Raw genomic sequence first — 13,941 nt, forward strand, 5'->3', positions numbered from 1 at the left:
ATCAAATTATCTTTAAGTTAACCAAAACTTTCTTTAACTCACATTGAAAAAATAACGTTAAATTAATTAAATTAATTAATGATCAGAAAGTGATAATCGCAAGTCATAACTATATCGGGCAAAGGTAATGTTTGAATATAAAAACACTGAACGCGCGTCTGCTCGTGAATGGATTGTGAGTGACGCATCGCTTTGGGCGCATCATAACAGATACAACTACAATATAACGCATAAGTCGAAATAAACTTTATTTTATGCTCTACAGAGCTCTCTAAGATGGTGTTCATAAACATAAGAAATACCGCCAAGCTATTTTCAATTGTACCCTATTCACCATTATAACTTCTTTTGTTCAAACAATACTTAGTCGATAGATTTCTCAATACAACTAGCTACATAGGTAACATTACAACTAAAAGGACTACTAATTCTAATAAAACAACTGCAATAATTACTTAAAATGTTATAATTAATATAATAATGTTACCAAGCACACATGAACACTAGAAGTTGATGACACTGGCTAGTTTCTTGACGCGATTGAGGAGTAGATCCCCCTCGCGTATGGTCGCCTGGTACAGCTGGGAGCGGTCGGCGTCGGCGCCGCGACCCGCGCCCGTTACTACGCAACCCGCGACCGCATCAATGCGACATTGCAAGCGACCCGCTGCTGTGAAGCTGGAAATTAAGATAGAGATAGAGATTACATTTTTTGTATACTAAAACTAAAATGGGTGGAATATCGTCGTTCATGGTGACGTAAGTAGAAATAAGAGGTGTTTTATATCACAAAGTATAAGATAATTATATATGATCCTATACTATACCATTAGTGTTACTGTCGTAATTGTATTCAATCTTCTACCTCACTTACTGGTGCAATAACTAATTTAGACGTCGAGTTCTTTGACCAGCTTTTTTCAGATAACCACTGGCAAGCATTACTGGACCTCGAATCTGAATGTCGTCACTTAACCCTAAGTAGGTTACGTTAATATTGAAACGTGTCAAAAGCAGTAGCACTCAGTTACCAATAGTCTTAACAGACATACCAAACTATGTCCAAGTAACCAACGCCAATAATACTTACTTCGAGATCTCTTCCTCGACGAACTCACGGGAGACGCCGAATGTATCAGCAATGTTGTCCAGACTGAGCGAGCGGTAGGCGCGCAGCAGTTGGACGTACGCCTTGATGCGAGCCTCGCGCACGTAGTGCTGGTAGTGGGGCCTAAATACTGGGTCTACACAGATTTGGGTCTCCACCTGTTCAATAAATAGAAGAAAAGAATATAATTAATGATCCTGCAAATTGTTATCAGGGCCAACTTCAATCTGCTTTTACAGAAGGCAGTAATGACAGCCTTTCTAGCAAAGGTTTTGAGTGCTTTCCAAGACATGACTATCGGCATAGGACTCCATCATACTTCCAGACACCATTATAAGAGAGATAGTTTATTTATTAGTACGGTTTTCCAGCATTAATGCATTAGTCTTTGTCTAACCAGACAAAATACAAAGACTAATTAAGACCTTGGCTCAATCATTTAACCACTACTCGAAAAATACTTTAAGAAAACAAAAATTATATACCCAGGCAAGACTCTTCAAGAAATCAGCATAACGGCATTCATGGAGTGATTCAACCAGTTCCCTCAGCTCTGGGAACCGCGAGCGCAGGGCCTGTACAGCGGCACCCTGGCGCCTCAGAGCTGACTGAAGAGCGTGACGTTCCAGCGCCAGTGCACAAGCCAACACGCAATATTGGATAATTGTACCTGAAACATTTTAAAACTATTTGTTAGAAATTTGTTGTAATGCGGATAATTCAACATCTGATATTTTTTTGTGAAAATTTGCGTGAGGGAACACCACAAAGATGGTTTCAAGATTCTTGACCATTATTGGTATTTTATTATACACTTTATCATAAAAGTTAATTCAGACTTCTCTAAGACTAGTTGCCTGACACAAAAGAAAGAATTTCTTCAACCAGACTGGCATTTCTTAAGATTTGGGTGCTTATTCTTGAAACCAATCTTAATGTCAATATGATTTCAATCCAATAAAATCTTAATAATTATTCAATGTCAAAACTATTCAACTGCAATGGTAAGTGTTAAAAATAGCAGAGTATGGTATATAAAGCCAACCTCAATACTATTTAGTTCATTCGATATCCCTGCAATACAGTTGCGAATGTTGCAACTCAAGAGTATGATTTGACAATATCAATATTGATTGATCGGAATTGGATTCAAGAGTCAGCTCCCTGATCATCTAAACATACTCTAGTTTGTAATATTACTTCAAATAACTATGAAAATACAAATCCTTACCAAAATCAACAAGTTCGTAAGATTCAAATGTTGATACACAATCAATGAACAAATCTGCAGCCTTGCTGTAGTCTCTGACTGCGAGGCAATAGATTGCTTCGTATGCCTTCAGCTTATTCCTGGAACGCCAGTCTCCACCTTTATCTACCAGCTCATGTGCCTGAAAGAAAAATATTGTTTTATAAGAATTTTTATGACTTATGTGAATGATTTGTATTGGAACAATGCCCAGTACTAAAACCATAGTATAAGCAAAAAATTGTTTGGTGGTACTATTTCAGATTTCACTTACATCTTCAAGTTATTGTATTATATCCAATAAGGACATTAACCTTTTGACAATTAATAACACACTGGTTTTTTGCTGCATGTTATTTTTTTGTGGCACAAAATATGATATTCCAAAATATAACATTTTACTACATGCATAGATACATAACTCACACCTGTCTCCCATGGGGTTAGGCAGAGACAATGGAACACCAATTTTACTATTTGGAGTATTTATATGTAAACAAACTAATAAACATGATTTTTAACCTAAAATAATAACCATACAAGTTGTTTATACCTTATTTATGTTTTTGCCCATTTCTTTAACATTACAACCATGGAAATAGGCAATTCTGAACAAAGCAAAGACTGCATCCAGGCGTCTGTTTGTGGTTAGTGTAGAATCTTCGTATTTGGAGACAGCCAGAGCAGTTGCACCTTCTTTGTCACCAATAGAACAGAGGTAGTCCAGCCTGGAATGAATAACATTAACATCAGACCAAAAAGTTTTGAGTTTCTACCAAACTGGTAGTGATGTATGAACTATAGTTCATAACAACAATGGATGGTAGAAAACAATAACATAAAATAATCTAAAATAGTGTATTTGATATCTAGGAACAAAAGATTCGTCCTCTTACCTGTCCTGCCACACTGGAGTCTCTGAATCATCCTCTTGAAACTTGGATAACCTGTCCTGGTTCTCTTTTGCCATCTCATCATACAACTTCTGGTCGAACTTCCATCCAAGGTCGGTGCAGACCTCTTTATAGTAAGGAGCCATATGTCCACTCTTGATTCCTTGGAAGAGCTGCTCTTTCAGCTGCTGATCATCTTTCAAGTGAGGCAAACTAAGCTTGAACTTGATTCCGGCCAATGCCATGTATTCAGGGGTTTTACCTTCAGCTGAGAGCTCCATCTTTGATTATGACTTGTAGTAATTAGTAATACTATTGTAATAAAGACGAAATATAATCAACACAACTCGAATCACAATAAATTTCTCGTCTCATTCAACTTCTACAACTTGCAAAAACAAAAGTCACTGTGTACAGCAATGTTGCCACTATGAAATTCTTTAAAACTACTTTCTTTCTATAATTTCTACTACTTTCTACTTATTATTATCAAGACGTGGAAACCTTGTTTAATGTCTTGATTACTGAACGACCTTAAGACTGGAAATAATATGTCTTTAATTAAAACCTAGTAAATATTTACTGTTCTATGCGACCGCAGTTCTGCACCCAATTTAATCTTAATCTGCAATAACGTGCCAGGTTGTTGCAAAGTATTAGGTAAGGGTATTTAAAATTATTTAAAATTTAGTAGATTTATCTTAGAAAATTAAAGAATGATTTTGATATTTTTTTCTACTATACTACAATGCGTTAACTCTGGTAACCCTCAGCTTAGTGTTGGGGTCATAATTAATTATTATAACAGGTAGAGTTACAACATTTTTATTGTCTAAATATAATTTTTCTTTTCAAACGTGATCTAAAAAAGAAGGGCGCTTAATAAAATGTTTATTGTTTCAAAAACAAAGAAACTGTTTTTTTTACATACATTGATCTTATTTTAAACTTGACATAGGTAATATAATGCACATCTAAGACTGTGATATTATTTCATTTAGCTTTGTGAAAATTATATGAGAAGTGGTTAGTAAAATGCAAAAATATCTGAATTAAGATTTCATCAATGTCATTGATCTTCAAAATATTTGAATTATGCAAAGGGCGTACGGAAATATAATATTTATGCGTACATTAAATTAAAGTAAGCACATACAACCAGTATAAAATTAATGTATTTGAATTTAGGCTTATTACTTATTACTATTGAATCACATTCTATTTCCTTAAATTTTAAGATTACACATTATTTATAACTTAAAAAGGAATAAAAACTTTTTGCGTACTATATGATTCTTGTGATTTTACCTGTTGTCATTTTAGTTTGAGCGTACAGTAGATGGAGTAGATGTTTGTTATTTTTAAGAACAGTTATAACATTATGTTACCTGTAGGAACAACTATTATCAGTGTGATACTAATATAACTTATACCTGTGAATTGTTACGATAAACATGCCCCATGCCTAATTGACATTTGACAGTATGACATTACGTTACGTCACGTCACAATGACAGACTAGACAAAACATTGTATTACCCATAAAAATACAAAATAAAGAGAATAATGTACCTTCATTATTTATTGTAGGTTCGAGTAAATTACATAAATCATAGTTAAGATTGTGCTACCAGTAGTTGTGTTCAATAGCATAGGATAAAGTTTTGTTTTACGAACTATTCTAATTTCCCATGTCATGAAGATTGACTCAAGTTGAAATCAAGAATTGCGAAAAGTAATAAGATCGAGGCAGCAACAATAATGGATATTAATAAACTAGTCAGTAAGAACCAATCCATCAAAATAGTTCCCTCCGTAGAAGATTCATTGAAGTCCATAGGCCTGAATGTTGATCTTGATGACAATTCCAAAATATGGCTGGAACAACTAAGACTTACTTGGAAGACATGGAAAAAGAGTCCAGCAATCGCATCTCACATCGAAACATTTCTTCAGTGTTCACCAGAACCCTACAGAATAGCTTTAGTTTTTGTGATTAAATGTGACGATTACAAAGATTGCAAGCCAAAAACTTTACCATACTTCATTGTTGAAACTTTATTGAAATGGTCAGAGACAAATGGTACTGTACCTGATGACAATTTGAAATTGCCTGCCTTCCATATAGCTGTCCAACAGAGGAATAACCATTTCCTTGGTCTGATGGTGAAAACATACAAACTGACTACAATTAAAGAACAAATTCTACCTTTTGTGAAAGATATGGTTAGTAAAGATAATTGCAAGCAAGCTTCTCAAATAGTAATATGCATGAATTTATTTGACGATATACCTGTGGAAGACCTGATATTTCCCCTGATACTGCAAGATAAATCAAATTTGATTGATGAATATCTAAATGAATGCCCCAATCAGGTGAAACCTCTGTTAATATTTCTAGATAAATTGTTAGACAAATCAATTAATATTCGAGATTATGTACAGAATTATACTATGGATAATAAGATTTCTCATGTTAGATATGATAAACTCCACTACAAGCCACTTGGAAAACTAGTAGCCCGCCTATGTAATAAGTTTAACATTCCTATAGAAACATGTAAGAATCTCAGTAAGAATCGAACAACTGGTGGTTTGAGGTACTTGATACATCAAAAATATCAAGAACACAATGTGAGTTCATCAGTGTGGGAGGATTTAGTGAAAGACTCACTGAAACAAAATGCTGGCTCTGGCCAAGAATTCATTGAAATGTTGGTTGAGTATGACCGGAATGAAGCTTTAAAGTGGGCTTCATATTTGAATATGGCGGAGAGTGATTTACCTCTTGCACTGAAAGAATTGTCTTTAAACGAAGATTTTGTAGAAGAGAATTGGGACACCACTGATAATGCTTCACAAACTCCTCAAGAGTATTACAAATTGGGTTTACAGGATGATCAGATAACAATCATAGATACAGGAGAAAAGTTCTATGATCTAATGATATCAGACATTGTCAAGAGCAGTATTGTAAGCATTGATTGTGAATGGAAGCCATCATTTGGTGCTACACAATCCCAAGTAGCATTAATCCAAATTGCCACTACCAACAAAGTTCATCTCATTGATACTCTACAGTTGAACAAACCAGAATATATAAGTTTCTGGTACACTTTTCATAAATCTTTTCTGGATAATGCAGAGATAATTAAAGTAGGATTTGGACTAGAACAAGATCTGAAAGAAATAAAATCATGTGTGGTTGGATTGGGAAATATTAAAGTACAAGGTGAAGGACTGTTGGATCTAGGAACACTGTGGAGGAGTCTGCTTAACAATGGACTTTCATTACCTGGTACCAGTGCCACTGCAGGGAATAGCCTCAGTTGCTTAGTACAAATATGCTTTGGATTACCTCTTGAAAAATCGGAACAGTGTTCTAATTGGGAACTGAGGCCATTGAGAAGTACTCAAATTCAATATGCAGCCCTTGATGCTTATGTGCTTATACAATTGTATGAATACCTTCAAAAACTTTGCTTAGAGCAACAAATAAATTTTGAGGAAATATGCAATGATGTAATGTTAGAAAGTAAGAAGAAATGCACAAAGAAAGCTAAAGTGGTAGACAGGCTGCAGTCTAGTATACCAGTGATACAATCAAGATCTGTTCATGAGGTAAAATTCTTAGTGGAACCCTTGTTATCTTATTTAATGCCTCATCTAAGGTATTGTGGAATAGACACCATGGGGATGCCATCAACAATGTTATGGCATGATGTGATAAATCTGGCGTCAACAGAAGAACGCCTTGTCCTGTTATGTAAATTAAAACATACACCTTCTGCTAATTTCCCACAAAGTTCTATTTTAGAAGTGGGCAAGGATACCATTATACAACAGTTAAGAAAAATATTTAATAGTTACAATATAAAAGTTGAACAAGAGAATCTTTTCACCATTTGTATAAATTGCAACAGTAAAGATTTGAAGAAGTTAAATGTAGATGATGTTGTAAAAATGTGTACTGAATACCAAAGAGTGATGGTAGCTAACAATGTGAATAATGCGGACAGGTATGGTGATGAAGAAGATGACATGGCATATTTGGACAATTTTCTTAGTGATTCCGATTGTGATGACTTAGATTTATATCAACCAGTGGTTAATTCCAAACCGAATTTAACGACAAGTAAAGGTGTTACAATTGAAATACATAATGCAAATGAACTATCTGCTTCAAACAAAGCTGCGGTTTTATGTGAAGAATGTGGTAAGCTATTTTGGGACGAAGATAAACACCTAAAACCAGTAGCAGAGGTAGTTGAAAATTTTAAAAAGCTTAAAATATGGTAAGTTTAATAAGGGTACAAAATTTAAAAGAGTTACTCTTTTCATAATAATTTATTCTCATGTAAATAGCATTCAATTCAATATGATAATAAAATCATATAAATAAATTAATGTTAAATAACTGAAATTAAAGCTGTTGTCTTATTATTATTTGGAAATGTCACAGCATTGTAATATTTTTTTTATCATATCAATAAATTGTTGGGACTTTTTGTAAGTTAATTTGACCATAAATTACTCATCTAATTGGTACCATTGATACTGTTCAGTTACAGCATACCACAATTTAAGTTTAATTAGATTAAATATGCTTCCTAGCTATGTTATCTGTTATTTACATAAAATCATAGGTACTGCACATTACTAAAAGTCCCTTACAATTAATACATATATACAGCTGTATATGACAACAATTTATTATTAGAAAGTAAGTCTATATTAGGCATGCTGTAAACCATAACAGATATATTTTTATAATACATTAAAATACCTAGGTAATGACGAATATGATATGAAATAAACAATACTAAATTATAGAACAAAATGTATTTTGAAAATAATCAACGGCGCTAAGTTTTTGAACTTACATACAAATAAAATCGAAGCAATAATTACATCATAGTAGCATATTACACAAAAGCTTTTTGTAATGTGTAAAGCAAGCTGAGCCTTTAGTGTTACCAGTAAAGAATATTTTTGCAGTAAATAATTATAAGGACATACTCTATACAGTTAAAGCCTGATTCACAATGTCTGATTATGTTTTTGTCTAGATATTTAATTTAATTTGAAATATATCAAAATGTGTCTCAGGTTTACAGTAACTTTATCAGTACTCTTAGTACGAGTTTGCTTTACGTTGAACGAAAATGAAACGAGAGCGCATTCGGCGCTCTGATTGGCCGGTGCGAATGAACCAACCAATCACAGCGCCGAACGCGCTCTCGTTTCTATCTCGCTAAACGTAAGATAAACTCGTACTAAGCCCTTACGTATTGTGAAATCCTTATTGCTATAAAGCAGACAATACTTCTCAGGGTTACTTTGTAAGTATATTATTGTTCATTTATTAAACTCAGTCTATACAACATGATCACAAAATGTTATGTACTTACATAAAACAATAATGTAGAAAGTGATTATATAGTACTTATAGCTTGAACTATGTATTAGCATTAATATAAAATTACAAACTAAGAATAAAAAAATGACATGAAAACGTTTGTTAGCTGGAAGCTATTTAGGTTTAAAAAAATATTGCTTTATCATATTTTTATCTGTTGTTTTATTTATGTTGAACACATTTTTTCGATAATTCATTATATTTTTCTAATAAATGTAAGTGTGTTATGTGACCTTGTCGCCTGGTGAACCTATCAGTGACATTATCACTATTTAGTATATTTTTGTTATTGTTGGTATAATTAGATGTAGGCACTTATGTCTGTCCAAAGGAGTAGCAATTAAATTAATTGTTATGTGGACATTTTGGTCAAAGAAGACCTTACTACATAGAACGCAATCAAGGAGTTGAACATCATGCTGAAAGGGAATTATGTGGTAAAGAAGTACAGAAATATAATCTTTAAAAGTGCAGTGAAATGTATAATGCTATAAGCTTTCTTGAATTGCTCTTCTAGACAAATAACATGTAAACGCATGTAGAACAAGTGTATAGACACTTGATGTGTGATTTGACATGTTCTATTTCTATATATTTATTCTACTAGTGTTTAAATGCCTTCGCCTTTGGGCACTCAGTAAAGCTTTACACCTCCTAATTGCGTTCTGTGTTGCAAAGTACGCTTAGTATGTAACCTGTTCATTTTATGACTAACAATGTAATATAAGATTTAGATTATTTTAAAATATCATAATGTATAAATGTATTATATTTACCACCGAGAGGTGTCAACATATACTTCAGAATATAACGGAATAGTTGCAGTTTTTCTTGAATACTTCCAACTCCTCTTGATCTAAATCATTGTTTCCTGTTAAATTTAATTCCTCTAGATTTAAATTAGGGAATCTCTGTAAAGTTGTCAGTTGATTGTTTGCTAATGAAAGTTTCTGAAAACAAAATACAGATTTATTTATTAATCGAAGTCATTCCAATCAAATTGCATGTTTTTTTTTTGCTGGTCAGTTATAAATCGAATAATGTTAACCAGTTCATGATACTCGTATCATTTTGAGTAATAACTATTGTGAGACATACTAAATTAATTTAAATATACATCTAAAACAGTTGGCATAACGACGATGCCACTTTGAGCACACTGCTAATGAATATGAGCCCCGATATAACTTGATATTGGTAGAGTTCTTCTCCACTAGCAGCAGTATATTTCAATTTATACTCACTACTTACCTATAATAAATCACTTTCAAAATCATAGTGACTAGTCTATTCAATACTAAAATGGTAGATCATTCTTACCTTGCAATTTTGTAGCAATTCTAACGAAGCTAACACATTAGACGATAAGTTCTGATTAGATAAATCAACATTCTCACAGTGACTGTAGTACTGCAAGTGAGGTAAACTTGTGATTTTATCATCGAACTTGATTTTGAAATCTATAGAATCACTTTTGTAATCAATTGCAAGTTGATCTTCTAAACTCCATTTCGTAATCAAATCATCGTAGTAACCGGCTCTCCAGCTATCTATAGTTTTCAATGTATGCAAGTTTTCTATAATCTCCTTGTGATATTGCTTTGCATCAATACAATGTAGAAAAACTGTAGTTGTAAGAAGAGTCCCTGAAATGCAACAAAAAAGTGTTATTTGACCAGACAAATTGAAATAAACAATTGACAAGACTGCAAAATGTAACAAAATACGAATCTAACTGGGTGGCGACATATTTAGCAACTGTAGTTATATGCCTAATATAAGTTCAGCCAGTATATGACCTGACTAGTATACTTAGAATAACAAGCTGACCCATGTACCAATTTATTAGTGCTCTTAAAACGAAAACTGCCAAATGGAATCTTAATTGGAGTCCCATAGATTAGCTAACAGTATTGTAACAATTTTTATTATCTATGTTCATATTTTAATAAACTTTTAACACAGTAAAGTTTTCTTTTTCTTTACATTGAAGTAAGAAGAATGGATTATGTGCAACCATGCATGAACTTTTTATTACCGCTAAATAATTGTGATAATTAGGATTATTATCTTACATTTATTATCAGGCTCCATAGCCAACAATTGACGACAAGAATCCAGTTGATTAATTAGTTCTTCAATTACTGGTTTTGAATATTTTCTCTGGAAATCGATTTCTCCTTTACCAACATAGGTATTGCCATTTTGTTTAACACCAGGAATTTTCTGAACATCCCCATTTTCATTGTCATACTCCATCTGCAAAATTGAGAAATATTCAAAACCTGTAGGTACCAGGTAGTAAAAACCAGCATTGTTAAGAATAGAGAAGTTCGTTGTTTTTCTTAAAATCATCGTCACGCCTTTTATTCCTGAAGCCCCTTCAGGAATAGGTGCACATTATGGCACATTTGGGTGAGCCTATTGCCATATACTAGACATATTTCCAGAGTCCATGCTACTAGTGAGAAATTTTCGTAAAAACCGAAAAAAGCCCAGTGATACTTTGCCCGACCCGGGAATCGAATTCAAGACCCTTGCTCGGCATTCGCACTTGCGACCACTCGGCAAACGAGGCAGTTTTTTTTTCTCAAATGGTACCAAGTTTATAGATAAGTTATAGTTACCATGCAACAAAAACATTTGCTTACCTTCACGTCTAAACTGTCAGTAACATCAGTATTATGTTTGAAAATCCACAGAACATCATATTGGTTTCCTGAACAAGACTGCCATTCACCATTTACTAGATCGTTGTTAATAAATAACCTAATCTTAGAAGCTACATAGGTTTGGTTCACTGGTTTACTAAATGCTACTGTAGTTTTCAATGGTGATACTGTATAAACTGCCACCTCTATGTTTGTTTTGACTGCGCCTGTAAATAATCATTTTGATCTAATTAGAATTTACAAAATACCGATTTAAAATATCTAGTATCTCTGATAACCAGAGGCTTAGTACGAGTACGTTCTGATTGCTGCAATGAACCAACCAATCAGTACCTTTAGTATGAGTTTGCTTTACGCTCGGATTGATTGGTTTATTCGAGCTAGCCAATCAGAGCGCCGAACGCGCTCTCGTTTCGATTACTTTAAATGTAAAGCAAAGTCATCCTAAGGGTTCATAGCACCGAATGTGGTAATGTTGCTTTAACTTAGTCTTCTGAACCTTCTAAACTACAATCTCCAATCACCAACCAAGTATGGAGATTATAAAATCTTTGTAGAAGATGTTCATAGTTTTGTAATGAGTTCTAGATGTAAACAATCTACTTACCTAGAAGCCATCTTTGATAAAACCATGCACTGGTGTCATCGGGATCAGTAAAAGCTGCACTTTGGACCATTTTCAACTCATGCTTGTGATGACTATCTTCAATTGGGCGTCCACCTGGAAACAAAAAAATGGATTAGGTTCTTTCTTTACAGTGTCTTTATCCATACTTAAGGTCAACTTACATGTTATTTAAAATTTTGTATAATAGTTTGGCCATTACAAATGTCCAAATTGTAATGTCAAAAGAATGTGACTATCCTGCACAAATGGCATAAGTGTGAGCGAGAGATCTGATAAAAATGACTTATTTACAGATCAGTAATGGCCCAACTATAAATGACATTGTAGCATTAATAATATAAACAAACCTTCAACATCAGGATAGAGTTCCACAAGCATTTTACTTCTGTAATGCCAGGCAGAATAATTGGAGAAATTGTCCATTAGTTTATCAGTAGTAAAGTCAAACTCATCTTTCAGTGGCGGCTTGCATTGACTGACAACAAATCTTCTGTAGTCCCATGTATGGACTGAAAAAGAACAACATGACAGAATTAATTATTGATTATACTTTTAGACAGCTTAAACAATTTCTTTACACACTTTACAATATTAGTTGATTGTTATTAGTTACTGGAAGAAAAACAGTACTTATAATAGACTAGCTACTTCTACACTGTTTCATGCACTCTGCTTGTCTCTTTTTATTATAGCATGATTTTTTATACCCTATAACCTTCCTCAATAAATGGACTATCCAACACAAAAAGAATTATTCAAATTGGACTAGTATTTCTAGAGATTTGTGCATTCAACCGAAAAAAGTGGCAGACAAACTTATTTTGTCCTCAGGCATAATGAAAATGTTTATTGAATGTAAAGATTTTACTCACAATTTCTTTCATCAAACTTCAGGTACATATTGCACAGGGACAATTCCTTCTCCCAGTTGGGATTAGCTCTAGTTGTTAGCACCCATTCTCTTTGATGCCATGCGCAGTAAGACTTAGGGTTTATTTTCAAACAATATTCAGTTAATTGCAACTCAGCATCATACAATTGAGACATTTCTTCTTCACTTTCATCAGCTTTTCTGAAAATTATTTATCAAAATTTTTAGTATAGGTAATGTAGGAAAAATAATGATGCAATCATACCAATTATGAATGCTTATCTATGATAGATGAATAGAAGCAATTACTTATAATGTAAAGAAATATCTTAAGAACACAATGATGGCTTCAAAATATAGAATAATAATTATGATAATAAATGTTATTACTTCAAAATTATAAGTATTTCCCTTCTGATGTTCCAGAGAGTATAAATATCGGGATTTGATGACAAAACCTTTCCAGTCAGTTCTAGGAGGTTCTTATCCAGTTCACCTTCTTTTCTCTGTAAACGAAGGGCACGTTAGGACGACTTAAAACAGTTAATACATATTAGAAGAATGTTTTCTTCAACAACAGACCTTATGAAATATTTGTTGCATAGCATGTTTGTAAATTTTAAGCTTTTCTTGGCGTTCCTTCTCTTTTCTCGCCCGTTCTTCCTCTGTAGTACGTACTTTTACTCGACCGTGCTATAACACAATAAAATTAAATTATATTCATTGATAGGCAACTGTAACCTTAACTTATCTTGTAAACTGATTTCAATTCTCTTACCATTTTGTTTTGTATCAGATATTTTAAAGTTAGTTATTTGGCTGGTATTACAATAATACTTGTAACTTTAAGCCCAAAAATGCAATGAAAATTGTTTTAAAAATTACTAAAACCAATAAGTCACTCATTCAAATAATCACTGACGTGAATATGACTGACGTTTAATAATAAAAGTGACATTGACATGTATCCGCTCAATAGGGATGGTACGCACTACACTACAATCGATTTATTATCGATTATATTCGAAGTATAAAACTCAAATCGATCTATATACTGTATAAATTTTCATCTGAAAGTTCATTTATACGAAGTTTAGTAAT

The 13,941-nt window shown here is 33.3% G+C and overlaps 3 protein-coding genes across 4 annotated transcripts; 1 reads left to right on the forward strand and 2 right to left on the reverse strand.

The window, feature by feature from the left end:
• Positions 1-448: 448 nt before the first annotated feature.
• On the reverse strand, positions 449-3,677 carry LOC118273557 (26S proteasome non-ATPase regulatory subunit 6). Its single transcript, XM_035590595.2, has 6 exons — positions 3,254-3,677; positions 2,911-3,085; positions 2,340-2,499; positions 1,594-1,778; positions 1,091-1,266; positions 449-678 (listed from the first exon to the last, which is right to left on the reverse strand). The coding sequence occupies exons 1-6, from the start codon at positions 3,529-3,531 to the stop codon at positions 504-506; spliced, it is 1,149 nt and encodes a 382-aa protein (XP_035446488.2). The 5' UTR covers positions 3,532-3,677; the 3' UTR covers positions 449-503.
• Positions 3,678-4,671: 994 nt separating this feature from the next.
• Positions 4,672-9,485, forward strand: LOC118273135 (exonuclease mut-7 homolog). The gene has a single exon (XM_035589933.2). It carries the CDS (start codon positions 5,012-5,014, stop codon positions 7,547-7,549), a length of 2,538 nt encoding a protein of 845 aa, XP_035445826.2. The 5' UTR covers positions 4,672-5,011; the 3' UTR covers positions 7,550-9,485.
• On the reverse strand, positions 7,583-13,769 carry LOC118273136 (geranylgeranyl transferase type-2 subunit alpha). 2 transcript variants are annotated; one of them, XM_035589934.2, is made up of 10 exons: positions 13,619-13,769; positions 13,423-13,533; positions 13,231-13,346; positions 12,842-13,041; positions 12,317-12,478; positions 11,949-12,062; positions 11,321-11,547; positions 10,745-10,928; positions 9,990-10,315; positions 7,583-9,619 (listed from the first exon to the last, which is right to left on the reverse strand). In XM_035589934.2, the coding sequence occupies exons 1-10, from the start codon at positions 13,619-13,621 to the stop codon at positions 9,470-9,472; spliced, it is 1,593 nt and encodes a 530-aa protein (XP_035445827.2). In that variant the 5' UTR covers positions 13,622-13,769; the 3' UTR covers positions 7,583-9,469. The 2 variants fall into 2 exon arrangements, with proteins under 2 accessions (XP_035445827.2, XP_050552911.1); XM_050696954.1 differs by having other exon boundaries at positions 9,477-9,619; positions 10,067-10,315.
• Positions 13,770-13,941: the final 172 nt, after the last annotated feature.

The sequence above is a fragment of the Spodoptera frugiperda genome, chromosome 1 (genome assembly GCF_023101765.2).
Source record: "Spodoptera frugiperda isolate SF20-4 chromosome 1, AGI-APGP_CSIRO_Sfru_2.0, whole genome shotgun sequence".
In the NCBI taxonomy this organism is placed as follows: Eukaryota; Metazoa; Arthropoda; class Insecta; order Lepidoptera; family Noctuidae; genus Spodoptera; species Spodoptera frugiperda.

What these genes read in the sequence shown, in the direction of transcription:
- LOC118273135 (XM_035589933.2), top strand. Translation starts at nt 5,012, where the DNA reads ATGGATATTAATAAACTAGTCAGTAAGAACCAATCCATCAAAATAGTT.
- LOC118273136 (XM_035589934.2), bottom strand. An exon ending in TGCAACAAATATTTCATAAG is followed by an intron (nt 13,347 to 13,422) that starts GTCTGTTGTTGA and finishes CTTCGTTTACAG; the next exon opens with AGAAAAGAAGGTGAACTGGA. An exon ending in AATTGCTACAAAATTGCAAG is followed by an intron (nt 9,620 to 9,989) that starts GTAAGAATGATC and finishes TTTTGTTTTCAG; the next exon opens with AAACTTTCATTAGCAAACAA.
- LOC118273557 (XM_035590595.2), bottom strand. Translation starts at nt 3,531, where the DNA reads ATGGAGCTCTCAGCTGAAGGTAAAACCCCTGAATACATGGCATTGGCC. An exon ending in ACTCCAGTGTGGCAGGACAG is followed by an intron (nt 3,086 to 3,253) that starts GTAAGAGGACGA and finishes TATTCATTCCAG; the next exon opens with GCTGGACTACCTCTGTTCTA. An exon ending in GTCGAGGAAGAGATCTCGAA is followed by an intron (nt 679 to 1,090) that starts GTAAGTATTATT and finishes CTTAATTTCCAG; the next exon opens with CTTCACAGCAGCGGGTCGCT.